This window comes from Leucoraja erinacea, chromosome 19, assembly GCF_028641065.1.
Source record: "Leucoraja erinacea ecotype New England chromosome 19, Leri_hhj_1, whole genome shotgun sequence".
NCBI classification, from domain to species: Eukaryota; Metazoa; Chordata; class Chondrichthyes; order Rajiformes; family Rajidae; genus Leucoraja; species Leucoraja erinaceus.
This window is the reverse complement of record NC_073395.1, coordinates 5,289,143-5,306,802: the sequence shown is the minus strand read 5'-3', so window position 1 is coordinate 5,306,802 and position 17,660 is coordinate 5,289,143. Positions and strand designations below refer to the sequence as shown.

The 17,660-nt window shown below is 37.5% G+C and overlaps 1 protein-coding gene across 1 annotated transcript in view; it reads left to right on the top strand.

Annotated features, from left to right (window-relative positions):
* Positions 1 to 17,660, top strand: part of erc1b (ELKS/RAB6-interacting/CAST family member 1b) — a 394,538-nt gene that overhangs the window by 124,427 nt on the left and 252,451 nt on the right. The window contains exon 15 of the mRNA XM_055650144.1: positions 4,214 to 4,374. Within this exon, the coding sequence (XP_055506119.1) occupies positions 4,214 to 4,374 (161 nt within the window). The remainder of the gene's footprint in view (positions 1 to 4,213; positions 4,375 to 17,660) is intronic.

Sequence of the window (17,660 nt, the reverse complement as noted above, 5' to 3'; positions counted from 1 at the left end):
CCTGGGCATTCTCCCCTTTGCCTTGTTAAAAAAAACTTGATTAGAACATATGATAGACACAAAATGCTGAAGTAACTCACTGGGACATACAGCATCTCCAGAGAAAAGGAATGGGTGATGTTTTGGATTGAGATCATTCTTCAGACCCGACCCGAAACGTCACCCATTCCTTCTCTCCAAGGATGCTGCCTGTCCCGCTGAGTTACTCCAGCATTTTTGTGCCCATCTTCAGTTTAAACCAGCATCTGCAGTTCTTACCTGCACATTGATTAGAACATTAATAAGTAAATGTTGGCATGAATTGAACTGAGGCTCTTTGACAGAAAAATAAAATAACCAGATTAACCTTTGAATTATAAAGGCTGTATCAGAACCTCGGTGAAGATTGGAGAGAGGAGTATTTGTTCTAGGATTTTTATATAGTGTATTTTGAAACATTAGAGTATCTTACAACACCTGATAGACAGATGGAAAATGTTCACACTGTCCTTTTGTGGATTTCCCAGTGTTGACCTGCATCCCAATAGGGCTTTCCGCTTCACTGGTACTACCCATCAAAAGACAGGGAAATAACATACATGTGCTGGAGTAACTCAGTGGGCCAGGTAGGATCTCTGGCGGACATAGATAGGTGATGTTTTGTGTTTGAGCCTTTCTTGACGGGTTTTGAATCCTTCGAAGAGTATTAAAAATTAAATTGTTTAAACATTTCAAAAGTTGTTGAAAAGTTTGGGGAAAAAAACAGTAAAACAATAAAATAAACTCAATGAATTGAACAGTATAAATTACCTTAAACTAAATTTCTTCCCCATAGCTGTTCCTCTTCATTCAAATGAATGTACTTCCTCTTTCCTTAGCAGGTTTACCCTGACATAGATTTATCAAACAGATTCCTCAGTACAAATGTTATACAAGTTGACAACTTTGTGCTTCACAACTGGATGCTGCAAGGAGTCCAACATTTGAATATAACTGCAACACTGTGTATGGTATTCACCCACCAATTGATGCCTTTCTCATTGGCACATAAACCCCCTATTTTGCTGATATATACTGCGATTAAATGCAGTAATGTAGCATGAAAATCTCAGTATTTCCCAGGATCTGACCCGATGCTTTTCTTAAATTCATGCCATACATCTTATACAACTATCTGTTCAGGCAAGTGGGCCTTCGCTCTCGTGGAAGGCACCACCACAGTACAATACTGAAAGGCTGTCCTGGATTAAATGTTTGAGCCTTGGAGTGGGGCTATGACGAGTGACTTAAAATTTGAAGAAGAAATTGTGCTTGCAGTTCTTTTGTCCCATGTCTGATGAAACGGAACCAATGAGCAATCCGTAGAAAGGAAAATGGGAATATCTGCATGTGTACACCTGACATTCATTCAGTTTGATGCCAATTCCAACTAAATCCGTTCTTAATATTTTCAGTTGAGGTTTAATCTTCTTTCTGATCTTTCCCATCCTTACCTGCCGCACTGAGGTCAGAGAGTGCTTTAAGATTGGGGTATTAAGGTGATATTGTGCTAAGTGTCAGTATGGAAATGTATTGCTGATACTTGCTAATCTTCATTTGATGGGTTCCTCATCTTCATTTCCCACATGGGAACCCATCCCACCCATGTGGGTTCCGTCATGTTTTAGCCTAAGTAGGAACTGAGTAATCCTTTCATGCCCGACACATAGAGATTTTCCTTCTGTCGAAGAAGGGGACATTCAGTAGGGAGGTCGTGTTTGGTGTAACTGTATTTGTGATTTGTAGGCTTAACAGTTTACATGTGTGTGACTACAGAAGAGTGCAGTCTTTTCACTGGTGTGCAATATGATTTGCATTCTGCAATTTGGTCAGTAGCAATTTTTGCATAGTGTTGGGAACGGCAGAACAAACACACAGATGAGCTCCTGTCCTGCTACTCCTCTGCCCTAACTCTTTTATGGCCGAAGGTCTAGATTCAGCGATGTTTGACTGGTCAGGATTGCTGAAGCAATTGATTTTGCTAGTTTTATAATTTTGATAGAAAGGACCTTAAATGCCAAGCAATGCCAGTGGTTAAGTTGAAAAGTACTTTACAGTAAAATATTAACTTTCAGACAGGTTTATTGAATATTATTTGCCATTGCCTAGTTACAAAGTAATAAGACCAACCGAATCTCGCAATTTATCAATCACAGATCTTGTTGGTAACTACTGTGCAAGCGTACTCTGATAACAGAAATATATATATATATATTGCTTTGTTTATTTATTACAGGCAGGTTATTCGTAGTTGTTTTGCTGTGGTACAATATTACTGTTTATTCACCCCAGTACAATCTCAAAGACCGTTGCTTTTTATTGCTGCAATATGTGATACTAGTTGTTGAGCAGCATTTGTGCAGAATCTCATATACTTGTTTAGTATATGTGGAATATTTTTTTACATGATATATTTGAGAAGTAAATTACAATTTACTAGTTATTCTTAATTCAGAAAACCTGTTCAATGAATGCCATTTACATTGTCATAATTGTGCAGTGAACTATATTCATAATTTTCCAATTATACCAAATCATTGAACCACAGTCCCAGATTTCTTCCTGTATAATATGGAGGGAAACAACATCTCATTGTGGCTGCTGTTGGTGTTTATAATATAACCAGGTAAGGAAGGATGGCATGACTTCCAAGCGTGTCTGGACTAAGAATCAATTTACTCATTATATCATTTAATGACACAACTTCTGTAATTATTCAATTACACAGAATCAGCCAACATTAGTTCCATTATAACATAAGTGTAGCCGTGAAATTTATAATCCTTTCTTCTCTCTGGCTCTCATTAGATCTCTCAGCAAAATTTAAACCACGTAGATATTATTCTCATTTTCATTGGGTGGGGGGGGGAAACTACTTTGAAATTTTGAATGAAAAAAAATGCAGTATTTTCAACATTTTCTGTTATTGTTTGATTTTTTAAATTTGTGTCTGTGCCTTGATATCATTTCCTCTTGCTGTTGCAATCTAGCCCTGTAGCTATCAGCTGTGAGAGAGCAATCAGTGATATTTCTACTTATTGTTGTCCCCGCCGTCCCACCCACCTGACTTCCAAAAATCACCTGTTTCTCTTTAGCGTTTGATATGAATGCATGGCATAGCAAAGACTTGCTGCGCCTTGTATGGGAATTCACAGGTGGAAACCTGCTTTTTTGTACACTGAAGCAGTAAATTGAACAAAAATGCTGCAGTTTATTACCCGAGTAATATTCAATTCAAATATCTGAACAATTCCAGTAGTCTAAATGCTGCGATTTAGATCACCAGTCACAGAGACCATCCACCAATGCAAGGGCTGAAATATTCTGCCTGAATACTGGGCATCACCAGAAGACCAATTGTAAGTTAGGCATGTGGGGATCTAAACCTAATAGCCCACCTTCTGATGAGAAGCAGTTAGACTGGAATTGTTCAGATATTTGAATTGAATATTTCTCCCTTAATTGTTTTCCTTACTTTTCAACTTTCTTACTCCTACTAATTAGTGCATTTAAGGTTGTGTTTAAAGTAATTTCTGTTTACTTGCATCCTCTCAATTTCTCCTCATTTTCAAAGATTAAATTGGCAATTAATGTGTATGTAATCTACAAACAAATATTAGACAGCATCTCTGGAGAATATAGATAGGCAATGTTTTGGGTTGTGACCCTGCTTCAGACTTCAACGTCGGCAGTTTTTTTCAGAGAAAAGTTGTTTTCGGTTTCATCATCTCAATTTGAAGCAATACAAGTAGTTAATAACTGCAATTAGAAAGGACAGTTGCACAAGTGTATTATTTCATAATGGTGATCCTGATGATAAGACACCACTTTTTATGCTCTATGTGATAGCATTAGATAATGTGATTATGGTAAAGATTGAAAATGCTGTCTGAATTATTTTATCAAGGTACACTAATACCATGTTCTATTTATGTTTTAATCTCTTATTCTGTGCCTTTGAATTGGAACACACATCAGCAATCGAGCCAAACCATTCTTATTCTGCGCTGTAGAATAATTCATTGTGCCCATTTATAAACTCAACCTTTAGGAAAGCATTGGAATTTTTTTTTTTTGGTTCGGTAATTGCACTGTAAATAGTTGAATGCTTATAATAATTGCATACAGTTTGTTTTAAATTTGAATACTAAACTTTATTATTGTTCAAATAAACATTACGTATTTGGCTTTGTAGGTGGAAGAGTTAATGACAGCGATGGAAAAAGTGAGACACGAACTGGAACTGATGAAGACTAAGCTGTCCTCTACCCAGCAGTCCCTCGCAGAAAAAGAAGCTCACCTCACAAACCTGCACGCTGAGAGACGGAAGCATCTCGAAGAAGTCCTTGAAATGAAGTAAGTTCACTCAATTTTATTCATTGTTTCAGTTATGAGCTATGTTTCTTTTGCCTGTCCCACACAGTTCAAAAACTTGATTTTGTTACTTATGTCCTTTAGAGCAGCAATGTGGCTAAAATATATTCTTATTCTGTTTCTGAATATATAGCAGGCTTGCTCACTTGTTTTGCTTGTGTCACCTGCATTGTCATGAAGGACTTGAAGATGGGCCTTGCAACAGCCCCAGTAATGCAACTGTTGGAAGTTATGGAGGAGCATCTCTCTCGATTTAGCATCACTACTGAGTGAGCTAAACTGGAAGTCTAATTTTGTCAGTACTACCTGAGAAAGTACTTGAAGATAATGACTACGGTTCGAGTGCTCTGCAGCATGCTAGACAGTAATAGATGAAAGTAGAACATTTTAGTTCATAAAAGGAAATCAATATCAAAAAATTTTGTAAACATATGTTTTATTGTATTTTTCAATTTTTTCCTGAATGGTGTGTTTCAACATCATATTCATTCATCTTAAACTACAAGAAATAGTCAGTAGTATAGACTATAAACAGAGATCATTTATTCATGAAACAGTTTACAGCGTCAGCAAGCATGATTATCATTCCTTTCTTTCAATTCAGCCTCGTGTTGAAACAAACTATTCACAAACATTGTGGATAGATGGTTTCAATTGCAGTTGTACAGACTTGATGACACTGAAGAAACAATTATTATATACAGAAGGATGTTACATGTGATTTTATGCAAATGTTACAGCCTTTGTTTAATAGTGAACGCTGAAAAATGAGCCAAACATCCCGTTCGACCGCCGTGCACTTTTTAAAATTTTGGCACGTATCTCATGAATGGTATTTTCTCATCTAAGATAAACCGATCTGGTCTGACATTTTTCCCAAGGATGTCTGGCATGTGAAGAAAAAAGTGTTTCCTTTTAGGTTGGATCCTTTCTAAAGGTATTCGGGTTTTGCATTTATGCATATAATCCCTGTTTTTACCCATTCATCCTGGTGAGTAGGTATTTTCTATTACTTTTCTGCAGTAATCATGCTAGGAGCCAACACTTTGATCATTTTGTTTCTCTGTGGCTGTGGAACAGTTATCCTTTCTCTTCTGAAGATGATTACATATTTCACCTTGTACGGTCTGTGGACAGGTTCAGCCTCGCACTCTATTGTTGACCCAAGTCTCTTTCTATCCTGTATGAATTGTTGGCTTCAGGCATGCATCGTTATACCTTATCTAGTAAAAATCGTTGCAAGTGCAAATTGATAGTATGAGTTTAGAATATGTCTCACCATGTTTATTGTGTTAAATTCAGTTAGCCGCATCTTTTCTGTCAACCTGCATGTCTTTGCCTGAAGAGCATTGAATCGTTCTCTATATTGTGTGACTGATTCTTTACCAGCAATCTTAGTTACCTCACAGCTACTGTATAAACCTCAACTGATCACTGTGCGCATTAATAATTCTCCCATGGGTTTTCTGGTGAAAGTTCTCCAATCCAAAGGTCAAGGCAAATAATTCCTTCTCAGTTTTTGCGAGACATTTTCCTGCATCATTTAGAGCTTGGATTATAAATTATTGGAAGACTCTACTGCAAGCTCCATCCCTTTTAATTTTGAAGCATCCGTTTGTCGTGTTAGATCAACAAAATGCCAACACAAGCTCTGTAATGATTATCTTATTGATTAATTTGCTTGTGAACAAACACCAAATATAATTTCTAAATCTTCTTGGACAACACTGTCACACGTATCTTCAGAGTTTTCAACTTCCAGTTTTGGTCTACCTTCCCTCATCTCTGTTGTTTTCCTCTGTTATATGCTGTTGTCCTTACCCCATTGAGATCTTCAGTCTGAAACATGAGCGAAACTTCTAGCAGTTCCTCTACCTTTTTAGGTAGTTCAGGTCACAAGTTTGGCAAATATGAAAGATGCCTGAATACAATGTTAACTTTCTAGTTGCCCCTTGAAAATGTTGATACAGAAACCCTGCCTTTACGAGGAGGGGAAAGGTTGTGTTCCTACTAGTAATTTCCTAGTTCGTATCTCTGTTTTCCGTCGTGCAAAGCTGTGTCTGCTGTGAATGTGTAGAGAAATGAGTTGAATGAGTATAGATTTTGTGGGGGTTTTCCAGAAATTACGTAACAGCAAATTTTATTCTATTTCTCAAATTTTTGGCTAGTGATTTGCAATTTCTTTAATAATGAACTTCTGTGACATAGGGGTTCTGGTGGATCCACTATAAATCCCTTCTTTGAACCATATTTTGAACCAGAATCTTTGAACCAGATTCTTTGGCCGGACGCTTCTCTTGTTAGTGTGATGATGAATCGGGCGTTGCTCAATAGTATTGCTACCTGGAGACATGGACTACTTCATCACATGAGGACTATGTATGGAATTGAGTACGCTGAAGTACTCGGCAAACATTGGTATTAATGTAAGATACTAAATAAATGTGCATATTCCTTGACACTAGGGATTTATTACTCTGTGTTCAGTTTCTTTGTGCATATTTGGCTAATGCTGTACAATGGTTTAGGCCAAAAAGGCCTTGTGGGAATCTATATTGAGCATCAGTGAGAAACGCAAGGATATGCGAGCTCCCCTGGATGACTAATGTAATAATACTCAGCATTGTCTATTGTTATTGACGAGATATACCGTAGCAATGTTCCATGTTATTGAATTAATGTGAGATTTGTACGTTTTTCAGAACTGTTTCGGCTGCTGTTGCATTTAGCTCTGTAATACAGTCTTCATTGCTGCAATTGTCACAATTCGCTTAATCTACTAAACCACTCCAGCACTTTGTGTCCTTTTTTGTAAACCAGCACTGCAGTTCCTTGTTTCTACAAATATACATCAACTTGTAGAAACAAGGAGCTGCAGATGCTGGTTTACCAAAAAAGGATACACTGTGCTGGAGTAATTTAGTTGATCTGGTAGCATCTCTGGAGATCATGGATAAGTGATGTTTCGGGTCTGAAGAAAGGCCCCAACCCGAAACATGACCTGTACATGTTCTCATCAGAGATGCTGCCTCGCCAGCTGAGTCACTCCTGCAAGTTGTATCTTTTTGTGATGTATACCGTCACAGTGGCGCAGTGGTAGAGTTGCTGCCTTATAGTGCCAGAGACCCAGGTTCAATCCTGACTACAGGTGCGTACCTGTATGGAGTTTATACGTTCTCCCCATGGCCTGCATGGGTTTTCTCCAGCATCTCCGGTTTCCTCTTGCACTCCAAAGATGCACAGGGTTGTATGTTAATTGGCTTGGTATCATTATAAATTGTCCATTGTGCGTGTTCGGTGGCTTTAGTGTCCTTGGTCAGTGTGGACTCAGTGGGCAGAAGGGCCTGTTTCCACACATTATATCTAAACTAAGCTGCACTGAACCTGGTTCATCGGATCTCCCTAAAAATGTGATTTACCTCGTGTATTCTGATTAATTTCAACTTGCAATTCCAAAGAGCTATCAATTTAGTTTTATTTTTTTTAAATAACAGTTTATCAGGCTTCAGTAAATGTCTGGTACAAGTGACGTTTAATGCACTTAATGGAAGAAAACCACAACAGCAATTTTTTTAAATCAAAGATGACCCAATTTGGCAATTATCATATTTTATTTACAACAATGATTTCACAAAATGCACATCCACTTTTCACTGCAAAAATGGGTGAAATACAATTGTAAATATTTTTGTCATCAACGTAACAGTGCCTACTCGAGTCTAAATTATATGAAAATAGTCAAATCTGGGTTTATTTCCTCCCGGAAAGTTGTAATTTAATGCAATGTTTTGAAACTGTGACAAAGTGAAAATGGAATGTAGCATCAAATTATATTTATTCACAATACTGTTGATATTACTGCTGCTAAACCTTGTAAAATGTGCGAGTTAACTTATCATAAATTATGACTGAATACTTTCAAGGCATTTCATATTGAGTCGAACATACTCAAAGTCATGCCTTAGTGATAAATGCCTTGAGTGATTTCTTTGAGCACTTTGGTTCGCCAAATGTCCAGAATAATTTCTGCATCCATTTATCATCAGTTAATGCATGTGTCCTGCATCTTGATTACTTAATTTTCATTTGTTCAACATAGTAGCATTTCTCTGGTCTGCCTTATTAAATGATCTTTGCTGTTGGTTGTTGTTGACAGCATATCCTCTGAAGTCTCTTTTAACGTGACCTTACTGCAGGTGGTCTGCTGCCTGCCTGAACTTCTACTATTTATCCTTCATAAGATTCTTTGTAAGATTAGAATACTCTGGCCTTTTGTTTTCTTCTCTTGTCTAATAAGGTTCAGAAGCTCTTGATTTTTGATGTAACTTGTCAGTAATGATTAGAATCAGAATTGCCTGACTTTGAAGGTTCGATGCTCATTAAATTATGCCAGCACTGTGTAGCTCTGTCACACTCTCTTTATCTTATAGGGCTCAGAAGAATTTGAAAGTTTACTTGAAAGCTATTTCTTGACCTCATTTAATGTACATACAGGTTGATAAAAGAGTAAAAATGGTTATAATAGTCAAAATGCAAACTCTTCCAAAATGTTGTTAATAATATTTGATGGCTTTAGTTTTGCATTAATATTGTTGTTTTATTAACTAGATGACTGCAGACACTGATTAATATAACTTTTTAAAAAATTATAATACGCAAATGGTACAATCATGAAAGTTACGATAATAATAGTTCACAATAGTTAATGTCAATGTGCAAACATTGAGCTACTGTGCTTCACACTTTGCTGCTTTATATAAACCACAACAGTATTTGCCATGGTATTTGCAAAATTCCATTGTTGCTCTGATATTTTCTTCAATCTCATGCAATGCAAAAGAAAATAGCTGCAAATATTTTTAAAGGTACTTAACTACTATTTAATTGAGCCCATTATTTCCCGCCTTGACTACTGCAACTCCCTTCACATTGGCATCAGCCTATCATCCCTGTCCCGTCTGCAATTGGTCCAAAACGCCACAGCGAGACTCCTGACGGGTACCCGTAAAAGGAACCACATCACCCCGATCCTGGCCTCTCTCCACTGGCTCCCAGTGCGGTATAGAATCAACTTCAAGCTCCTCTTATTCCTTTACAAAGCCCTTAACGGGCTTGCCCCCCCCTATATCAAAAATCTTCTAACCAACCATTCTACCTCCAGGTCCCTCAGGTCGGCCGACTTGGGGCTACTGACTATCCCGCGGTCTAGGTTTAAGCTCAGGAGTGACCGCACTTTTGCGGTTGCAGCACCTAGACTGTGGAATAGCATCCCGCTCCTCATCAGAACTGCTCCCACCATCAACTCCTTTAAATCATGACTCAAAACCTATTTCTACTTCCAAGTGTTTTTGAGCCCCTCTGATGGGGCACTATAAACAGTTTATCTATGTATTATTAGGTCTGTCTACCGCTGTATGTATCAAATTAGTACCTGCACTGATGTGAAGCACTTTGGTCAACGTGAATTGTTTTTAAACGTGCTCTACAAATAAATTTATTATTATTATTATTATTTTGATTGTAATTGTGTTACACACTGATTTTAAAATGGTTCGCTCGCTCATGTGTCTGACGACGTACAGCTCGCTGTTGGCTTCTGTCGTCCAACCTGTAGACAGAATTGGTCGCCCGAAGCATCACAGAGTGCATCGTGTCATCGTTTCCGGGGATCGTCACGAGGAGGCTTCTGTCATGATCCCCTTTAAAAATGGTATTAGCTTATTATGGTTACGTGTACAATGAAAGATAGAGATACAGTGACACCATCTTTGTGAGCAATTAAGTCAGATCATGCTGAACATGATTGCAATCAATGCCATCTGTGAATTACTTTGGTTGCAATATTTTCACAATGGAATTTGGTTCTTTGTTACTGTACTTATTCTGTTATGAAAATTTATATTCAATAATAAAGCCATTCACTAATACAAGGTGATCATCACCAGATTAGAATGGGAAATTCTAGACCAATGTATAGTATTATGAATTCATTTATTGTGTTTAGTTGTGTAAGTCAATGGGTTTGATCAGTTAAAAATGAAGGCTTTATGTGTGCCAGTCTTCAAATAAGTTTGTAACAAACTTTTTTTTTAAGGCACCTAGTGAGGGGGGGTTACTCAGCAGATCAGGCAGCATCTCCGCAGAAGATATATAGGTGACATTTTGGGTTGCGACCCTTCAGATTGATTGTAGTGCGGTAGCAGTTGGATAAAACTGTGGGGGTTGGACAAAGTCAAGCAAGTGAGGCTTGATCGGCAGATGGTTGGACAAAGGCCTTGGATGAAAAGACAAAAGGTGTGAGATGAGGACAGAAGAGGCATGAAATGTGAAACCAGAGCAAGGAATATTAGCGGAAGGGAATGGGCGAATGGAAAGGGAGAAATGGGGGCTCAGATTGAAAGTTATTGAAGGGTGTGTGAGACATGGTTTTGTATTTAACCCTTTTGCAGCTGTTTGTTAATAGAATATTTATTTATTTATTTATTTATTGCCAGCATCCAATGCAGTTTTGCCCAGCAAAGCCTACTTGGTAACAGTTTATTGGTGGATCAGATGAAATAAACTAACACTGCACCCCTGGATTCCAATTTTGAGTAATGTACAGTGCCCTCCATAATGTTTGGGGCAAAGACCCATCATTTATTTATTTGCCTCAGTACTCCACAATTTGAAATTTGTAATAGCAAAAATCACATGTGGTTAAAGTGCACATTGTCAGATTTTCATTTTGGTTTCACCATGTAGAAATTACAGCAGTTTTTATACATAGTCTTCAGCATATAAAGGGCATATTCAATTGGGTTCAGATCGGGTGATTGACGGCCAGTCAAGAATTGACCATTTTTTAGCTTTGAAAAATTCCTTTGTGGTTTTGGCAGTATGATTGGGATCATTGTCTTGCTGTAGAATGAACCGCTGACCAATGAGTTTTGAGGCTTTTTTTTTTAACTTGCGCATATAGGATGTGTCTATACACTTCAGGATTCATTATGCTAATATCATCAGCAGTTGTATCATCAATGAAGATAAGTGAGCCAGTACCTTCAGCAGCCATACATGCCCAGGCCATAACACCCCCTCCACCATGTTTCACAGATGAGGTGGTATGCTTTGGATCTTGGCCAGTTCCTTCTCTCCTCCATACTTTGCTCTTGCCATCACTCTGATATAAGTTAATCTTCATCTCATCTGTCCGCAAGTCCTTTTTTCCTGAACTGTGGTTGCTCTTTTAAATATTTCTTGGCAAACTGTAACCTGGCCGTCCAATTTTTGAAACTAACCAGCGGTTTGCATCTTGCAGTGTCACCTCTGTATTTCTGTTCATGAAGTCTTCTGCAGACAGTGGTCCTTGACAAATCCACACCTGACCTGAAGACTGTTTCTGATCTGTCGAACAGGTGTTTGGGGATTTTTTTTTAATTATAGAGAGAATTCTTCTGTCTTCAGCTGTGGAGGTCTTCCTTGGCCTGCCAGTCCCTTTGCGATTAGTAAGCTCACCAGTGCTCTCTTTCTTGTTAATGATGTTCAAAAACAGTTGATTTTGGTAAATCTAAGGTTTGGCTGATGTCTCTCACAGTTTTATTCTTGTTTCTCAGTCTCAAAATGGCTTCTTTGACTTTCATTGGCACAACTTTGATTCTCATGTTGATAAACAGCAATAAAAGTTTCCAAATGTGATTGAAAGACTGGAGGAAAGACTAGGTGCTGAGAGCTCTCTTATATCTGCATTAAGGAGGCAATTAAACACACCGAGGAATTACAAACACCAGTGAAGCCATGTGTCACAAACATTACAATGCCCTGAAATTGGTGGACTATGTATAAACACAGCTGTAATTTCTACATGATGAAACCAAAATGTATAAAAATACCCTTTAATAAAATCTGACAATGTGCACTTTAACTACATGTGATTTTTTTTTTCTATTACAAATCTCAAATTGTGGAGTAAAGAGGCAAATAATATTCAATATTATTATATAGTATATACAATTCAACCACCAGGTGGAGGGCAACTGATGTTACTCAACCCAGAGTACCCGGGAAAATCTGAATTTAGAATGATCATCTTAATTTACCAGTGCTCTTCTATTGTTTGTGGGTGAATACAGTAATCAACCTATCTCTTTCGGAAGGATGCCATCACATCCTGTGGTTTTTCAGTAAGAATCTTAAATCCTATATTCTTTGCCATGCATCCTCCATAAACTTTCTAAAATTCAGATTCTGCATCATAACGTGTAAAATCAAGTCTCTCAAGTTTGCACCACTTGGTGGAGTAACTCAACGGGTCAGGGGGCATTTCTAGAGGATGTTTCAAATGCTTCAAAGGTGTTTTATTGTCACATGTACCAATTAAGATACAGTGGTATTCGTAATAATGTACAGTGACACTATGCCTCAGAAACCTTCTTCATTTCTGAAGAGTCCTGACCTGAAACATCATAGCCTCCAGAGAATAAGTGTTGGAGCTCCAACACTTATTATAAATCTGGCATCTGCAGCTACTTGTATCTGCACCCAAGTTTTCAATTGGTGTTAAAAGCTTGATTTAAAAATTCTCTTCATTGTTTTTAAATTATTCCTTTGTCTTGTCCATCAGGTCTTCCTTAAATATTGTAACCTTTCCAGATCTTTGCAGTCCTACTATTTTGGCCTCTTAGTTTTAACCAATTTTCATTATAGGCTTTTGTGGCTTTAGTTGGCAACCATCTAAAATTCTGTAATTCCCTCCTGAAATATCTGTCTGGGTCTCTCTCTTTCTCAAAGACTTCACTCAAAATATTTCCTTACTTATTCAGTCTCCTGATGTGATTCTGTGTCAAAGTGAGTCCATCTGTGCATCCATTTACAAGTGTATTGAGACTTGTGTATCAAAGACCAAATCCAAATTGAAGATAATGGAAGAAGTATCAGAGATGGTGTAAATGAATTTGAGAGCAGGGTGGAAGTTATGACAAAGGTGGTATGCGCACAGTTTTAATAAAGGTAGTAAGTCTAGTAATAGTTCTGTCACTGCTACTACAGGTGCACAACCTTTTATCCGACAGCCTTGGGACCAGACACAGTTTGTCGGTCTAATAAATTTTTTTAGGTAGTTTTAAGGCTGGCTCGGTAATAGTTCTGTCACGCCTTGCTACTACAGTTTGAGTCTTACAAGGAAAATTCCTCGTGTACAAGGAAAATGCAATACACAGTTTAAGAGATCAAAATTGAAGGAAGGAAAGAGCAAATATGATTGTACCATTTTCAAAATTTCATTTTAAATGATATATTACATTTATTTTGACTATCCTGAAACTACAATGCATCGGCGAGTAACAAAATTCAGTCAAAGGAGCGTTGCGTCTTAAAGATATTGAAGTGAATGCACAGTGAAAATAGGCTGAAATTCAATTGTTTTAATAATGAAACGTTTCTGAAAGCTTAAATATTTAAACGTTTTGTGAGAAAATAATACATTTTGCCTGCCATTGAGATGCCGAGTCAGTTTATCTCATGACTATTTAAAATGTGATTTGCTTTTCTTTTTAGTCGTCATCTACGTAATTAGCCCACTTTCGAGTCTACTTGGCAAATTTCCAGGAAAACTTTGTTATGAATTTAAGGCCAAGCATTCCAAACATTAAATATCAGTGCCATCTCATAGCAATAATTACATATTAAAATTAATTCTAATTAAACCAGAATATTATGAAATCTCATTCTTTCAAATTGTGGTCTAACTGAATGACTTTCATTTATCAAATTAGGTATCCTTTTGACTTTTCTATTTGAAGAAATACACACCACCATGCAATTAATTACATTGACTGTAATTGATGTAATGGAATACAAAATGATATATAATTTATTAAATCTCTTTATTGACCTTTTACATAGAACACTAGAAGCCTGCCATCCAGAGTGAAAGATTGGACTGGAATGCAGTCGACAGCAATAGCTGGTGTCAGCTGCATTATTTAACAAGATTCATTTCTTAATTGACACAAAACATGTGTTTGTAATCTCCAAGTCATGGTGCAAGTTCACTACTGTAGTATTAATATCTCGTCATGCCAAGTCGCTGACCACTTAATTGTTCCTCATGCAAATGCAAAAATAGTTTAAAAAATGTTGTTTGCAGTTCATTAATAGTAGGCAGTAAAATAATCTATGAAATATGTTCTTCTGTTTTCTCAATAAACATTTCAATACCTGCGTCCATGCCCAGAGGGCCAAATACAAATGCTTCAGAAAGGTTTCTATAAAGGTAATATTTTGTTCCTTTGTGAACTCTGACTTGCCCTTTAAATGTTCATTGACATCATCGTGCAACTGCACTTTTTTTGGTCTGATTTGTTTCAAAATAATGTCTTCAGAAATGCTTAAAAACTGACAGTCTGTGTGTGCTATGTTTAAAGTAACATTCATCATACAGTGCCCTCCTAATGTTTGGGACAAAGACCCATCATTTATTTATTTGCCTCTGTACTCCACAATTTGAGATTTGTAATAGAAAAAATTGCATGTGGTTAAAGTGCTCATTGTCCGATTTTAATAAAGGCCATTTTTATACATTTTGGTTTCACTATGTAGAAATTACATCAGTTTATACATAATCCCCCCCATTTCAGGGCACCATAATGTTTGGGACACAGCAATGTCATGTAAATGAAAGTAGTGTTGTTTAGTATTTTGTTGCATATCCATTGCATGCAATGACTGCTTGAAGTCTGTGATTCATGGACATCACCAGTTGCTGGGTGTCTTCTCTGGTGATGCTCTGCCAGGCCTGTTTTGCAGCCAACTTTATCTTATGCTTGGTTTGGGGGCTAGTCCCCTTCAGTTTTCTCTTTAGCATATAAAAGGCATGCTAAATAGGGTTCAGATCAGGTGATTGACTTGGCCACTCAAGAATTTACCATTTTTTTAGCTTTGAAAAACTCCTTTGTTGCTTTAGCAAGATGTTTGGGATCATTGTCTTGCTGAAGAATGACTCACCGGCCAATGTGTTTTGAGCCATTTTTTTGAGCTTTGCAAAACTCCTTTGCTAATACCATCAGCTTTAGCATCATTTTTTTTTTTTTTTTTTTGCTTTTTTTTTTTTTTTTTTTTTCCAGAGAGTGGTGAATCTCTGGACTCTCTGCCACAGAGGGTAGTTGAGGCCAGTTTTTGAGCCATTTGTTGTGAACCTTGAGGCAGATTCAGGGGTATGTATCAGTACATACTGAGTTGGGATTCATCATGATATATAAATGGCGGTGCAGCGAAGGGCCGAATGGCCTACTCATCACCTAAGATAAGTCTATGTTTCTATGCCAGTACCTTCAGCAGCTAGTACATGCCCAGGCATAACACCTCCACCACCGTATTTCACAGATTAAGTGGTATGCTTGTGCAGTTCCCTTTCTCCTCCATACTTTGCTCATGCCATCACTCTGATATAAGTTAATCTTCTTTTCATCTGTCCACAAGACCTTTTTCCAGAGCTGTGGTTGCTCCTCTAAGTATTTCTTGGCAAACTTTCTTGGCCATCCTATTTTTGCAGCTAACCAGTAGTTTGCATCTTGCAGTGTAGCCTCTGTATTTCTGTTCATGAAGTCATCGGCAGACAGTGGTCATTGACAAATCCACACCTGACTCTTGAAGAATGTTTCTGAGCTGTCAGAAAGGTGTTTGGGGATTTTTCCCTATTACAGAGAGAATTCTTCTGTCATCAGCTGTGGAGGTCTTCCTTGGCCTGCCAGTCCCGTTGCGATTAGTAAGCTCACCAGTGCTCTCTTTCTTTTTAATGATGTTCCAAACAGTTGATTTTGGTAAATCTAAGGTCTGGCTGATGTCTCTAACAGTTTTATTTTTGTTTCTCAGTCTCATAATTGCTTTGTTGACTTTCATTGGCACAACTTTGGCTCTCATATTGATAAACAGCAATAAAAGTTTCCAAACGTGATGGATAGACTGGAGGAAAGACTAGGGGTTGAGAGCTCTCTAATACCTGCATGAAGGAGGCATTTAAACACACCTGACCAATTACAAACACCTGTGAAGCCATGTGTCCCAAAGATTTCCAACTTAAATGTTAAGTGTTTCTGTATTTCCAAATCAAAATAGTTTTCTACCCAATTCAGTCTGCAAGTAGTGTTCTCTGATTAATCACTGACATTATACCCAATTCATAATATGGAAACAGTTAGAGCAGAACTACCTGCATTGCAAGGTCCTCATGAATACACACTGTTACCGCTTCATAGAATTCAATCAGATTGGACAGACAAGATCTGCTTTGACATAGACATGCTCTGATTAGTCTTTGTATTTCCAATGATCATTAAGTATTTTCTTCAATACACAGTTTCCTCTGAACACAGATCTGTTATTTTCAGGCTTTTCTCTGTTTTCTTTCTTGAAAAGAGCTGCTGCATTTGCTGTCCTCCAGTCATCTGTTAACTTGCTTGTTGGCAGTGAAAATTAAAAATGTTCAGCCAGAGGCCAAGTAACCCTTCCTTCCCTATAGCAGCCTGAGGTAAATCTCACCTAACCCCAGCGATTTAGCCACCTTTAAGCCTATTTCAGGCTTAAACGTTCCTCTTCGCCAAGTTCTACATCTGCAAAGTCCATTTCTTTGTGAATGCTAATGAAAAGTATTCACTTAGGACTTCACCAAAATCTTCTGGTTTCACAGATTGCCCACATTGGACCTAAGGGGCCCACACTTTTTACAGATGGTCCTTGATATACTTTAAAAACACCTTTGGATTTACCTAATCTTATCTGCCAGTGATGTTTTGTGACTTTTCTTTACCTTCCTGATTTTTTTTTTAAGCATTTCCTTACTCTTGTTATATTCTTGACAGGCCTTCCCTGATTTTAGTTTCCTAAACCTGCAGAATGCTTCCTTTTGTTTTGCTCCTTATCCAACCCTTTTTGTCCCATGACATCCAGGGTTTAAAGGTAATAGAGTTCAGCCACCTCATGGATGAAGTTCATTGGATCCTCACAATTTCTCACCTTTTCAATCCCATTATTTTCTCCATGATGATTTTTTTTGCACAAATGTAAACACTTTTAGTTCCAACTAGATCTGTGCTCTTCCACTGTATCTAGATTTACTATGGATTCTTCCTTGAAATGAGGCACAAACTATTTGTTTAATTTCTCTCCGAATTCCATTTCCTTATTCCTTAATATCATGTATCCTGTTTCAACATAAACCTGCATCAAATATTGGCAAACTTTTCCTTTTCAAAATTCTTCAGAAGCTCATCCAATCTGCTTATATTTCTTGC